This window comes from Entelurus aequoreus, linkage group LG07 (genome assembly GCF_033978785.1).
Source record: "Entelurus aequoreus isolate RoL-2023_Sb linkage group LG07, RoL_Eaeq_v1.1, whole genome shotgun sequence".
NCBI lineage: Eukaryota > Metazoa > Chordata > Actinopteri > Syngnathiformes > Syngnathidae > Entelurus > Entelurus aequoreus.
The window spans coordinates 36,418,677-36,434,387 of NC_084737.1; the positions used below are offsets into that span (position 1 = coordinate 36,418,677).

Consider the following 15,711-nt stretch of genomic DNA (forward strand, 5'->3'; position numbering starts at 1 on the left):
TGCTCCTCCACATCGAGAGGAGCCAGATGAGGTGGTTCGGGCATCTGGTCAGGATGCCACCCGAACGCCTACCTAGGGAGGTGTTTAGGGCATGTACGACCGACAGGAGGCCACGGGGAAGGCCCAGGACACGTTGGGAGAACTATGTCTACTGACTGGCCCGGGAACGCCTCAGAATCCCCCAGGAGGAGCTGGACGAAGTGGCTGGGGAGAGGGAAGTCTGGGCTTCTCTGCTTAGGCTGCTGCCTCCGTGACCCGACCTCGGATAAGCGGAAGAAAATGGATGGATAGATATATGCAGATTATTCACGCAAATAATTTTGACCCCACCTGTTTCTTTATGTAATTACCTGAAAGGTGGCACACGGTCAGTGATCATGCATATGTCAAAGATGAGTGAGGAGACTCCAACTGGTGTCCTCGCTGGCAAGTCTCACTTCAAAATGCACCCTGACTGGACTTTAGATACAACTGCTACCAGGTTTTGAGCAAATAAATGTAGTGCATTCAAGTAACTCAAACAGTATAAACATGTCCCTGAATGACATTCTGTCAAATAAAATAATCACGTGACAGCAACAGCACTATATTGGACACCTGACCCAAATACTCCCGAGGCAACATCAGCAAAGTCCAACTCTCTTAAAACAGTTTTGATGATGAACAAATCCATCCCTCACTTCCTGTTCCTATCCCCCCCTCCAGCAGATGACGACATCTCAGAGAGCAGCAGTGCCAACGGAATGCCGGCCCTGACCTCGCCAGAGGTGCAGCCTGTGGGCGGGATCCTACCAGAGGGCAGCATTCCATACGGGGAGGTGACGGAGAACCGATTGAGTGCACCTCTGGACTTCAGCACTACCTTGTCCTCGTCCTCCTCAGACGACCAGCAGCCAGTCAACCTGAGTGACAGACTGCTGCCAGCGGGGTGTTCGCCGCCAAACTCTTACCCAGCAGACCCAAACAGGAAGTACCCCATCAAAACAGAATACTCCAACAAGGTAAACACTCACATTTCAATGAGTCGTTGTATTAATATGGTTTTGAATATGCTTGGGTGTCTGTAGTCTCCTCCGTACAGCTCAGGAAGCTATGACTCGGTGAAGACTGAACTGAGCATGTGCGCAGAAGACTTGACCTCCGGCCGTGCGCAGATAGTTGATGATGATGACGACGATCACGATGATCATGACGACAGTGACAAAATCAATGACGCAGAAGGAATGGACCCAGAGAGACTTAAGGCCTTCAATGTAAGTAACCAGTCTATAGCCGAGGAATGAATGACTCTTTATTTTTAGCCATTGCAGTCGCTAAATTATGAATATTTATCTTTTGCTTGACTACTCCTGTGCAATATAGGCTGCAAGAAAGTGGATTTCTGAGTCTTATTAAAACAAATAACTGTGACACACAAGCAATATTGTCCTTCACATGATGCAACGGTTCCCTTTTCACCGCCTGTGTGTGTGTGCGTGTGTGCCCAACCTCCCCCTGCCTCTTTATCTTATCCTCTTCCACTCTCGCCGTACGCTCCCATCCCCTCCCCGCATTTCCTCTCTTTTGTTTTCAACTCTCGCACCCCTCTCTCTCTCTCGCTGCACCTTCCACCACCACTGACCCCCCCCACACACTCCATTTTTCTGCTCTACATCCTCTCACTCCCATCCCCCTCTGCCCGTCTCTTTCCCTCTCAGATGTTTGTGCGTCTGTTTGTGGATGAGAATCTGGACCGGATGGTACCCATCTCTAAACAGCCCAAGGAGAAGATCCAGGCCATCATGGAGTCCTGCAGTCGCCAGTTCCCCGAGTTCCAAGAGCGCTCCCGCAAGCGCATTCGCACCTACCTCAAATCTTGTCGCCGCATGAAAAAAAGTGGTTTTGAGGTATTTTTATGTTTGCAAATGCAGTATAAAAATACAAATGAGTAATATTTAAAAATGTTGCTGCCAGATTCGACCGACACCTCCCCACCTCACCTCGGCCATGGCTGAGAACATCCTCGCCGCTGCATGCGACAGCGAAACCCGAAACGCTGCCAAGAGGATGCGGCTCGATGTCTATCCAGCGGTAAATGTTTTAGCAGGAAGCTTGGGAATCTGCAGAGAATGGCTATAATACATTTCCCATCATAACATGAAATACAATCCCAGCTAAAAATGACATTTTAGAGATAATGCTCAGTTTATTATCGTGGTTGTAGTGATATGATTGTATGACAAAGCACAGCTCTACATCACTGCAGACTACACCTGCAACAGTACACATATTGTTCAATGAATACTTCACAATCCAGTGGCTGGTGAGTGTAAGCGCTAGATGTTTATATACCTCTAAAAGAAAACATCTGCCCACAGGACGAGACTATCTCTGTTGACAAGCTCAGCACCAGGGATCCTGCATCTGTAGCCCCATCAAGCTTCGTCATTTCCAGCACAGCTTTTGCCCAAGACCAGCTCTACACCAATGGAGGCCTCAACTACAACCTGCGGGGATACGGCACAGTCGGCAGCAACCAGCAGAACGCTGCTGCTGTAGCACAAACCAATGGTGAGTTTAAGTATACCAAACCTCTTTTAAGTTCCATTGAAGGTGAACATGACAGCCAGGTAGGTTTTCCTCTACCATGTAACCAAGTTTAAAAATGTGGTCGTATTTTTTTTCTTTGTAATAGAGAGTTCTGCCTCAGACATGTTACGCACAGATGGTCTGCATATGTGTTTAGAGGACTCTGATGCAGAAATTAAGCATCGGCATTTCTGGTCAAATGAGTGGCAAGGTGTCCATTAAAGTGATACAATAAATTCACAAAAGACTAAACAAGAGGAAACACCACAGTGAGTGAGCATAGCTTGGTTGGTAGAGTGGCCGTGCAAGCAAATTCAGGGTTCCAGGTTCGATTCCCGCTTCCGCCATCCTAGTCACTACCGTTTCGTCCTTGGGCAAGACACTTTACCTACCTGCTCCCAGTGCCACACACACAGGTTTAAATGTAACTTAGGTTTTGGGATTTACTATGTAAAGCGCTTTGAGTCATTAGAAAAAATGCTATATAAAATATAATTCACAAATCACAATTTTAACACGTACCATGCCCTTTGAAAAGACAAACAAACTTTAGACAATAAATATTGGAAAAGCATAAGAATAGCATGCACTACAAACAATTACAGTAGTTTTAATGAGATAATGTGATAATATTAATCAGCATTTACCTTGTAGAGCGGACTAATGAGGTGTCTTTTTCGAGCTGTTTTCCCGTCCAGTGTTGCCATATTCACTTATTATAAGCGACTTGTTTTCATAGAGCTGGTTGAGGGTTTCTCTCGTGACTTCTGGCAACACTGTTTTCGTCGCGTAGGAACTAGAGAATCTGTGTTTATGTTCCACATAGACAGATAGTGGTGAACTGGAGAAGTCAGCTTTAACAACAAGCAATATGTGTGTCTATGAGTATGCGCATTAATGGTCATGATGGACCACCCAGGACTAGACAGAACCAACTGAAACACATCAAACACAGAATCTGCAACTTCTCAATAGTTGTATGGTTAAATGTTAGGCTGCTAACACAGGACAAGTTTTTAATGGTTTGTTTCTCTGATTTGGTCCTCTGCTTCCTCTCCTTCCCACTAACTTTCTTAGTACCGATGATTTGAGGGCAGGATTGTCTCGATCTCTGAGTCACGCTCAAATGCATACGTTCACTGTCAAAACTTATTTTTGTTTCTTGTGTAAACAAAGCAGGGACAGCAACGTGAAACAATATACTACCTCTTTATTGCTCAAACAACATAACCCTGTGACAAATATTACTTCAACTGGCGGTGAACATGCTCGTAACTCAAGGTATGCTCGCAACTTAAAGCTTAAAGGCCTACTGAAATGATTTTTTAAAATTTAAACGGGGATAGCAGATCCATTCTGTCATACTTGATCATTTCGCGATATTGCCATATTTTTGCTGAAACGATTTAGTAGAGAACATTGACGATAAAGTTCGCAACTTTTGATCGCTGATAAAAAAAGCCTTGCCTGTACCGGAAGTAGCGTGACGTCACAGGCTGAAGGGCTCCTCACATTTCCCCATTGTTTACAATGCAGGGAGAGCGATTCGGACTGAGAAAGCGACGATTACCCCATTAATTTGAGCGAGGATGAAAGATTCGTGGATGAGGTACGTGAGAGTGAAGGACTAGAGTGCAGTGCAGGACGTATCTTTTTTCGCTCTGACCGTAATTTAGGTACAAGGGCTCATTGGATTCCACACTTTCTCCTTTTTCTATTGTGGATCACGGATTTGTATTTTAAACCACCTCGGATACTATATCCTCTTGAAAATGAGAGTCGAGAACGCGAAATGGACATTCACAGTGACTTTTATCTCCATGACAATACATCGGCGAACACTTTAGCTACGGAGCTAATGTGATAGCATCGTGCTTAAATGCAGATAGAAACAAAAGAAATAAACCCCTGACTGGAAGGATAGACAGAAAATCAACAATACTATTAAACCATGGACCCGTAAATACACAGTTAATGCTTTCCAGCTTGGCAAAGCTTAACAATGCTGATGCTAACGACGCCATTGAAGCTAACTTAGCAACGGGACCTCACAGAGCTATGATAAAAACGTTAGCGCTCCACCTACGCCAGCCAGCCCTCATCTGCTCATCAACACCCGTGCTCACCTGCGTTCCAGCGATCGACGGAAGGACGAAGGACTTCACCCGATCATCCGTGCGGTCGGCGGCTAGCGTCGGCTAGCGCGTCTGCTATCCAAGTAAGTCCTCCTGGTTGTGTTGCTACAGCCAGCCGCTAATACACCGATCCCACCTACAACTTTCTTCTTTGCATCTTCATTGTTCATTAAACAAATTGCAAAAGATTCACCAACACAGATGTCCAGAATACTGTGGAATTTTGAGATGAAAACAGAGCTTTTTTGTATTGGATTCAATGGTGTCCGAATACTTCCGTTTAACTATTGATGTCACGCGCATACGTCATCAAACATAGACGTTTTCAACCGGAAGTTTAGCGGGAAATTTAAAACTGCACTTTATATGTTAACCCGGCCGTATTGGCATGTGTTGCAATGTTAAGATTTCATCATTAATATATAAACTATCAGACTGCGTGGTCGGTTGTAGTGGGTTTCAGTAGGCCTTTAACACAATGCTGAGAGAGTACGTATCTCAAATTACTTGTAAATTAAGGTCCTCGTAAGTTAAGGTACCACTGTATTCCATTCGTGTGCTTGTGTGTCGCTTCCAGGATTCTTCTTACAGTCCTTAAGCGCGAATGCTAGGTTCACCGAAGACTCTAGTAGTCATGTGACTGCTTGTCTTGTGCGTGCAACAGCAAGGGCAGGCAACAAACATGGCAGTAGACACAAAGTTAAATCATGAAATGCAACCTTTCCCGAGCAAAAACAATGCATATTTATCCGTGAGAGCCTTGATACCAATGTCCTTGATCCAGCCACACACAAAGAAGCTGTAGACCTCCATGCTTTTCCAGGTGTTCATCTGTTTTGTCGAGGAGAATGGCATCTAGAGCACATGAGAGTTTGATATGTTTAGTAGCTGCACCAAAGAATATTACTTTTTTTTTAAATAAAGTATAGGGATGTATTACATTACATAGTTGTATTTTTTGCCCGTATCTGCTTTTTGCAGGAAGATATTGGCCCTTTGTGTACTCAAAGAGTTGCTGTACAACAACCATATTAGCTTGGTTGACCACCACTGGTTTTTACTTCCAGGAAGAAATCACTTGTCGGAATACAAACCATACATGAGCCACGTTCTCTTAATATTCTCTCTATTCACTAAATGTCTGTGGAAGTTGTGGTGATGGAAACTTCTTCTATTATCTCTTTGAGGGAATGTGAAGTCCGATTTTACCTCATAAGGTCCTCTACTAAGTAATTCAGTTCTTAGTGTATCAGTCAAATGGTGTGGCCAGTCAGCAGGATCGATGGGGGCAGCTTTGATAGATTCACAGGCATCTGTTGAAGCTGAGGATGTACCTTCAGCTTGTTGGATTGTAACATTGAGTCTGCTGCTACTGCTTCATCACCCTGTAAGACAATTAAATACACACACAGAACAAATTTGAAATATATATGTAGATGTAATAATAATGATGATTTTAATTCTATTAAAAGACCAACATTTTAAATTTTGACTGTTTTGAGTGTTCACTATGCCCTGTTAATATAGTGAGTATGGTATATATAATGATATACTGTAACTATATATCAAAGTATATATGATATATATGTGTAAAATATAATGATAGGGTTTAACCCATAATATACAGTATGTACAGTATAACCTATTATTTGTTATCCCAGTAATAGGTGTAGTAACTATACTTATCTGTTGTTAAAAAGTCCATATAACAGCATTGATAGCTACATTAGTATGAGCATGCAAGCTAATATCCATTATTAATATCCGTTATTTTCTTTTAAAGAATGATGTTAATAATGTTAAAATACATTTACGCACTAATTTTAATGCAGCCAAAGTAAGACAACTATTTCAGATGAATAGGCCAGGATGTTTTGGGAGTATTTAAAAATGATTGTGGCAAAAATGAGTCTAATATTGATTTAGATGTATTACCATTGAACATATATGTTGTATACTTTTTAATTGAAAACAGATTGTTACTAAAGTCTGTTAGAAATACCAAATACTCACCTGGATCTACATGTTGAGTCTGTCTCTCACCAGCAAATGCGCTGCTTGCTGTCTGAATAGATGCTGAAGTGTAAAACACAAAATGGCACAAATGTAATCTCTGAATGCATTGTAACACTAAAGTACTTTTTCTAATATGATACAAATATTACATTCATTTTCCATTTATTGATCATTTTAAAACATAGATAATGGGAAGAAATTGTCCTGCAATCATATTCCAAAAGTGAAACACTTATATGTTTCTTCGCGGTGAGGCTCAGGTGAATACAGTTGCCTCCATCTGTAGCCGCCTCTCAATGTGCCTGTCGTTGCTGTAAATATTTTCTGATTGCATCTATATCATCGCAAATAGCATGCATTATATCATTTAAATAATAGTTTACATTGCAGCCAAATGAGCCAATAGCCGAGCTTACAACAAATACAGTTTAAGTTTGGGTTACTGACTTTTCCACCCCATTTTTTGATTTTTTTGCTTTACAGCTGATGTATGTATACCTTCTGTTTACTTAAGAAGTTCCCCCAATTGAGCTTATAGTTATCATATATGAACAACTCTCGCTGGTCCCTGAATAGGAATAACAGCAACAACAGCCTGTTGCTGCTGTTAGTCCATATAAGAAAAGTCAAGATGCTAACGCTAAAAATAGATTAGCTAAATGTACATACATACCTCTGCTTTTAGCCTGTATTTCCTCCTCCTCCTTTCTTCGCTTTTTTAGGCTGCACTGGAAAACTTTGATGTCCCCCTTTTTATCTTAAAATATTATCATCCATCCATCCATCCATCCATTTCCTACCGCTTATTCCCTTCGGGGTCGCGGGGGGTGCTGGAGCCTATCTCAGCTACAATCGGGCGGAAGGCGGGGTACACCCTGGACAAGTCGCCACCTCATCGCAGGGCCAACACAGATAGACAGACAACATTCACACTCACATTCACACAGTACGGCAAATTTAGTGTTGCCAATCAAGTTATCCCCAGGTGCATGTCTTTGGAGGTGGGAGGAAGCCGGAGTATCCGGAGGGACAAGCGGTAGAAAATGGATGAATGGATGGATAGTCTTCTTCGACCGTGACGGGACGTGATGCCGGCCTCCACCAGCAGTAGCAGCATTTAGATCAGTCAGGTTCATGGCGCAGGTCGCAGCACGTCACATTATCATAGGTCATAGGTTTGATTGTTATTTTTTTGACATTTTGACAAACATTACAATTTAGTGTACAGAGTGTGCATTATACAAAACCCTAAACCAGTGAAGTTGCTACGTTGTGTAAATCGTAAATAAAAACAGAATACAATGATTTTCAAATACTTTTCAACCTATAGTCAATTGAATAGACTGCAAAGACAGGATACTTAAAGTTCAAACAGGAACACGTTTTTATTTTTTGCAAATATTAGCTCATTTGGAATTTGATGCCTGCAACATGTTTCAAAAAAGCTGGCACAAGTGGCAAAAAAGACTGAGAAATTGAGGAATGCTCATCAAACACTTTTTTGGAACATCCCAAAGGTGAACAGGCTAATTGGGAACAGGTGGATGCTATGATTGGCTATAAAAGCCGCTTCCATGTAATGCTCAGTCATTCACAAACAAGGATGGGGCGAGGGTCACCACTTTGTGAACAAATGCATTGAACAGTTTAAGAAAAACATTTCAAGGAATTTAGGGAGTTCACCATCTACGGTCCGTAATATCATCAAAAGTTTCAGAGAATCTGGAGAAATCTCTGCACGTAAGTGATGATATTACGGAGCTTCGGTCCCTCAGGCGGTACTGCATCAAAAAGCGACATCAGTGTGAAAAGGATATCACACTTCAGAAAACCACTGTCAGTGACTACAATTGGTCGCTACATCTGTAAGTGCAAGTTAAAACTCTACTATGCAAAGCGAAAGCCATTTATCAACAACACCCAGAAACGCCGCCGGCTTCGCTTGGCCCGAGCTCATCTAAGATGGACTGATGCAAAATGGAAAAGTGTTCTGTGGTCTGACGAGTCCACATTTCAAATTGTTTTTGGAAACTGTGGACGTTGTGTCCTCCGGAACAAAGAGTAAAAGAACCATCCGGATTGTTCTAGGCGCAAAGTTCAAAAGCCAGCATCTGTGATGGTATGGGGTGTATTAGTGCCCAGGGCATGGGTAATTTACACATCTGTGAAGGTACCATTAATGCTGAAAGGTAGATACAGGTTTTGGAGCAACATATGTTGCCATCCACGCAACGTTATCATGGACGCCCCTGCTTATTTCAGCAAGACAATTCCAAGCCACGTGTTACAACAGCGTGGCTTCATAGTAAAAGAGTACGGGTACTAGACCGGCCTGCCTGTAGTCCAGACCTGTCTCCCATTGAAAATGTGTGGCGCAATATGAAGCCTAAAATACCACAACGGAGTCCCTTGACTTGAAGAATTCCACCTGAAAGCTTCAAAAATTGGTCTCCTCAGTTCCCAAACGTTTACTGAGTGTTGTTAAAAGGAAAGGCCATGTAACACATTGGTAAAAATGCCCCTGTGCCAACTTTTTTGCAATGTGTTGCTGCCATTAAATTCTAAGTTAATGATTATTTGCAAAAAAAAAATAAGTTTCTCAGTTCGAGCATTAAATATCTTGTCTTTGCAGTCTATTCAATTGAATATAAGTTGAAAAGGATTTGCAAATCACACAACGTGCCAACTTCACTGGTTTTGGATTTTGTATATTTTACATTCATTGTCAATGGGTAGAAAATTACTTGAATTTCCAGGTATACCTGGAAATTTGGGAAAGGGAAAACATGTTTTGCATTCCATATATCGGAAGAGCAGTGTGGGTGGATGGTTGAAAGTTCTGAATCGGGTTAAAAAAATCCTAAACATTTTGAGAATTTACGCCGGGCATTGTAGAACTATAAATATGCTTGTCCATTCATTTGAATAGGAATTTCTTAGAAATTTTGGAATTTCGGAAAAACCAGACATTTTGAAAATGTAGATAACACCACAATTGTCCTCGATGATATGAATGGGTTGGTGTTGGAATTTTTCAAAACGGTTGAAAAATGTTGCCGTACTAACAGTTTGAATTTGAATTGGTATTTTGTAATTCCTGGAATTTTGGGAAAATCGAGAATTTTTACAAAAAAGATAATTTTTTTTGTCCCAAATAGGAGGAAGGTTTTGAAGGTTGAATGGTCAAAAACGGTTGAAAAATGTGGACTCTGAAAACTTTCCAGGAAGAGGTGAAAATAGGGCTTTGGAAAACCGGGAATTCTGAGAATTCCCTGAATTCTATGAACTTGGTGAGTGGAGTGTGTGGATGGGGGAACAGTTCGAATTGGTTGGGAAATGTGGTAATTGTGCAAGTTTGATAAATGGTCCATTGATTTTCAATAGAAAAATGTCCCGGTAATCTGGGATGTTTAAAAAAAATGTTTTTGGGGAGCTCACGATTCCCGGTCGAGCCGAACGTGTTGATATTGGAATGGTTCTTATCGGATGAAAACTGTGGGCTCTGGAGCGCGCCAAACTTTTACGGTGGAATAATGCTTGGGCATTCACACAATAATACAATATATGCATATTTGATGATTTGGTTTTGAAATGACATGACACTTATTTGCAGGCCCAACAGACCTGAGTATGAAGTCTGTCACTCCAAACTCCTCCAGCTCCAACAGCCACGGTCAGGGAGGCGGCGGCGGTGGAGCGTCAGCCCAGCTCAGTCCTCCGGAGGTCACGGCGGTGAGGCAGCTCATCGCCGGTTACCGGGAGTCGGCGGCCTTCCTTCTTCGCTCGGCAGATGAGCTAGAGAACCTAATCCTGCAGCAGAATTGAGCTCAAAACCGACCCAAACCGCAGTCTGTCCGTCTACATATGTAAATATGTCACACTGACATGCACATCTTGGACAGACGGGAGTGGTTCTGCCAAGCACAGCAGGTCCTGTAAGGTACCTTTACTCATCTCACACAATTATTTATGCATTTGGTTCCCTTTGACCTCAGTGCTCTGTCTTGCTTACACCGCCACGACCCCCATTTGTCTCAGGAAATAATATTTTGCGTGGAAAACTCATCTGCTTGTCCATCTAGTGGAGCAGGACTTTGATTAGCATTGCTGTGCAAAAGTTTGCCGTCTTTATGTTATCAAACACACATGTGTAAAATATCCTGTACAGTGGCACGAGTTGATTGGGTGATCTACTCCACACTGGTACTACGTTTCAAACTCTTCCCATAAATAATTAGTCCCTTGATAAATCGCTGCTAAATTGCCTGCCTACTTTTTGGACCATTTTAGTCGTCTCTTCAAGCTGCGTGGTCAAAACTAATGCTGTCAAATTATTAAATTTTTTAAATAAGATTAATCACACTTTTACATTTTGGATTAATCATGATTAATGACAGATTACTTGCTTGCATAATTTAAATTGATTTAAAAAAACCTCAATATTTGGACACAAATGCTATTTTATTGTCAGAATGTCATACAAGATTTTTTTTTAATGTTTCCTTGCATGCACATCATTTATTTTCTCAAAACTTGGTAACAGTTTAATATAAAACCTCGTCTGGATTTATTTTCAAGCGAAATTTTCCAGCAAGCACGCTAATTGTCAGAAGTGGGATGAAATGCCTCCCAGACCGGATCATTGGGCTCCAAGTAAATTCTGTGATTAATCTGTGTATATACATGATTAATGCGATACTTTTGGGGGATTCATCACACGAGTTAACTTGTTATTTTTGACAGCCCTAGTCAAAACATTACCTCGTTCTCTGAGACTAGAGACTCTGACCCTGGCTGGGCAATGAAACCTGAATATGAGTTGATATGAGATCATGAAAATCTTTCAGGGTAAAAAAGAGATTAATATATTGTTTAATGTCAACAGACGAAGGTGCAATATTGATGATAATCAGTAATGGTGTACTTTTGAAGGCAAAAACGGGGAGTATTTCACCGCAATCCTCTCCTGTCCTAACTGTTATAAAAATGTTATAATCCAATGCAGCATTGTAGTCAATTTCAATGTTTTCTGTTGTGAATAACATGTATCATTAACTCACAGATCTACAGAAGGTACACATAGATTGCCATGACTGACCTGTTGTTGATCTGTCACTTTTCCCACTGTAATACTGATTGATTACTTTTTGTTGAGGCGACTGTAGATGTCCACACGGCTTTACCGGATGATACTCAGATAGCCCCTCCACCCCTCCCCGCATCTCTTTGGACCTGCCCTATGCCCTCTCATCACCACATTCCTCATCGATGTTTGAAACCTCGCAAGAGACAATCTTTGACAAAGATGTAACGACATCTCAGTTTACGCTCTCTGCTGTTTGTGTGCATGTGTGTGTGTGTGTTTCTGTGAGTGTGTGTCTGCGTGTGTGTGCGTGCGGGGGGTCTGATGGCACACAGAGTGCTCAAACCAGATGGAGAGCACATAGTCTCACACTTTTGACGGTGAGTAACTCAGCACAGACATGGGCGTTAAGTATGTTGTTGAGGTTTTAAATGTTTTATTAAGTATGATTGTGGTTTGATTTAAAGTGTCTTTGTGACCCATTTTGTACATGAGTCTGTGATGACTTCTTCAGTCACTCAGCACATTCCAAACAAGGACTCTCCAAGCAGCCACCTTGGCTTGTACCTTACAAAGATTAGAGAGATATATTTCTTTATTTATCACAAGTCTGTCATCAGAGCGTCACACACACGTCATCGCCATGCCAGCATCCCAGTTGCATTTCGAGTGTAATCTCTATGAACTATTGCAAGTTTGGAAGCACTTTATAGCTCAGGATTAAGGAAACACAAACATAGTGATACGTGAGAGTGTCTTTACCTCCAAGTCATGATGGTCGCTAGTCAATCACAAGCAGCTTTACAGCTCCTCAGCGGGGCGGTCTGCCAACTCACACGTGTGCAGCGTATCACAAGTAACCCTGATGTGCGCTGGTGTCTTCCTCGTCTCCTAATTTTTTTAAATTAATTTTTTTGCCATGCAGCTCACACTCCCAGACCCCCTCACTCCAACTTTTGCTTGCTGATTTGTAAAGTGGATGTTAAGCAACATTGTGTGCTGGAGTTTGTGTGATCAACAACCATTTCGTTGTTGTCGGTTTCATTTGTTTTTTATTTGATTTTTTTATTAATGATGCCCAATGGATCATCTATTTGTATTGACTGGACAATGTAATAATCTATTGGTGTTGATGAAATGCCCTGGTAGCTTGTGGATTGCTAAAGTGGTCAGATAAATGTACTGTATAGCTGTACAAAGAGTGATAAAAGATGTTTTGAAGTGTTCTTTTTCTGTGGGTACGGCACTGTTTAAAAAAAAAAAAAATCAAAGTGGTTTAAGCCCTTGCCTGTTTTAACTTATCATTTGGTGGTGGTCTGTAATGCTATTGTTATTTATATGATTTCATGGTTGCCTCTCCTGCACTAATAAGACTGTAGCTCGGTGCATGGGGGGTGTACTGTACACCTGTGTGAAACTTTGTATCCCCCTCCCTCCAGTTTTGGACTCAGTGAAAGTGTGATGTTTACATGTACAGTTTTTCAGAATATGTTTCTTTTACACTAAATGTTCAAGAGGTTTTTCTCACTCACCTGTTCCCCTTATTTGCATACACACAACCTGACGGTCTTCTTTTTTCTGCTCGAAGTGCAACTCACCTGGTCAAAGGTTGCCATGACACATGGTTGTGGGTACCTGGGCGAATAGAGTTGGTGAAAGAGAACATCACAGGTGTATCAAAGATAATTACAACTTAAATCAAATACTCGTGTGGCCTGTAGGAGGTGAGTAGGTACATTTTTAAAACACAAGTGCTCGGAAAACTTCTCTTAAACCCATCTGGTATCTTGAACGGTACACATCCTTGGTAACATATAAGCCATTCCCCTCTCCTGGCCTTTACGGGGAACCCATAAACCTCAGGAAATACTCAATCTCCAAGTGGAGTTTGTATCCACTGATTTCCTCTGCAATGAGACTGAAATCGCTAACACAAAAAACCATGACCATTTATATAGAGATGTCTATTGTTTTGTACATTTATCATTGTGATTTGGCAGTGGATCTTTTTCCAGTACATGTGACTTAATATTTTGATTATGTTGGAGTGTTTATAGATATAGATATTTATTATTATATGTGGAAATACAAAAAAAAAAAAAAAAGGTTGAAGCTGTTTCATTTGTATGTTTCATGCAAAACTGTCCAGGTGAAACTCGTACATATCACTAAGGGGGACCTGTGTTTGTGTGGAAAATAGCGCTTGTTCAGTGTTGCATCAACGCTATGGGGGAAAAATACATCAATGGTTTACCAACACAGTTGAAAGACTCTCCTCTTCTCCTGAGATGTCAGTAATTGAATAAAATAGTGCGATGAGCTATCAAAGTGCAACCTTGCTTCCATTTTTATTCACATCTTTTATTCACATTTTTAGAAAGCTTATAGGACCGGGGGCCGTGGTATTCCTTTTACTTCTGTAACCCTGATATTTTCTATCTTACCAGTCTAGGAGGTTGACTATTTTTGTTGTCTTCCTTGCTGAAAACACCACAACAACAGTACAGGCTTGACTCACGTTAGTCACGCTTAGCAACACTCGAGATGTGACATTCACCAACCAGTTGATTCTTTTGAACGGCTCTTTTAAGTGAACTATAATATCTGATTCGCAGTTGCAGGTAAATTGTTTGCGAATCATTTTATATCCATATTGCCCAGGCATGTGCGAGCCACCTGACTTTACAGAAAAATGAGTCAAAGTCAAAAGAACCGTAGCAGCATGGATTCCCTTTTCTGAGTAATTTTTTTAATGTGGAGAGGTGCGTGGGGAGAGAGTCCGGGCTTCTCTGCTTAGGCTGCTGCCCCCGCGACCCAACCTCGGATAAGCGGAAAATGATGGATGGATGGATGGATGTTCTTCTGTGGATTTGTAAATTAGTTCAGGTAGGGTGGTACAATTTTGCATTCACATTTTAATCTTGTCTTATTTTTTATTGTAGTTGTTGTTATTTTATAAATACTAATAAGCATACATTTTATGTATTATTTGTATATATATATTTAGGGCTGCAACAAATAATCGATTAGAAAAAGCTTCCATTTATATTCTGTTGCTTTGAATCATCGTTTAGTAAAATCAGGACTGTGTGGAGTTCCCAGAACTTTAAACATGCGGAAAGAGTGGTTGTGTGTGGGGGCCATAATCTGTGTGGTGGTGAACTGCGGAGATTATTCTTATTAATGCACACATGTTAAAAGTGCAATTTCAATGTTGATGATGTACATTTATTTGAAAAAATAATGAAAGTTATGGCAAGCAGAACAAAATTGTTTATTGTGAGACTCTCCTCGCATTCTTTTGTTAAACACAAGAATTCACAAGCATATTTACAATGAAAACTAAATTAAAATATTATTGATGTTTAAAATGTTTTTTCCATATTGGTGGGATGTGTAAATTGTAATTATTCTCATTTAAATCTTATTAATGATTGTTATGATACTTTATAATCAGGAATGTGTGTGTGTGTGTGTGTGTGTGTGTATATATATATATATATATATATATATATATATATATATATATATATATATATATATATATATATATATATATATATATATATATATATATATATATATATATATATATATATATATATATATATATATATATATATATATATATATGTGTGTGTGTGTATATATATATATCCATCAATCCATCCATTTTTTACCGCTTGTCCCTCTCGAGGTCGCAGGGGTGCTGGAGCCTATCCGAGCTGCACTAGGGGCAGAACGCGGCATACACCCTGGACAGACATCTTTTACATTCACACACTAGGGCCAATTTAATGTTGCCAATTAACTTATCCCCAGGTGCATGTCTTTGGAGGTGGGAGGAAGCCCTGCAGTAGCCAGAGGGAACCCATGCAGTCACGGGGAGAACATGCAAACTCCCCACAG

General features: G+C 40.9%; 1 protein-coding gene across 2 annotated transcripts in view; it reads left to right on the forward strand.

Moving 5' to 3' along the window:
- Window positions 1–14,840, forward strand: part of nol4la (nucleolar protein 4-like a) — a 38,619-nt gene extending 23,779 nt beyond the window's left edge. Inside the window, exons 6-11 of one of the 2 annotated variants that reach the window (XM_062053414.1) lie at window positions 709–1,001; window positions 1,068–1,253; window positions 1,698–1,886; window positions 1,954–2,070; window positions 2,358–2,550; window positions 10,333–14,840. In XM_062053414.1, coding sequence (XP_061909398.1) covers window positions 709–1,001; window positions 1,068–1,253; window positions 1,698–1,886; window positions 1,954–2,070; window positions 2,358–2,550; window positions 10,333–10,544 — 1,190 coding nt within the window. In that variant the 3' untranslated portion in view covers window positions 10,545–14,840. Of the gene's footprint in view, window positions 1–705; window positions 1,002–1,067; window positions 1,254–1,697; window positions 1,887–1,953; window positions 2,071–2,357; window positions 2,551–10,332 lie in introns of both variants that reach the window. The other variant, XM_062053413.1, reaches the window with a different exon arrangement.
- The last annotated feature ends 871 nt before the right edge of the window (window positions 14,841–15,711 follow it).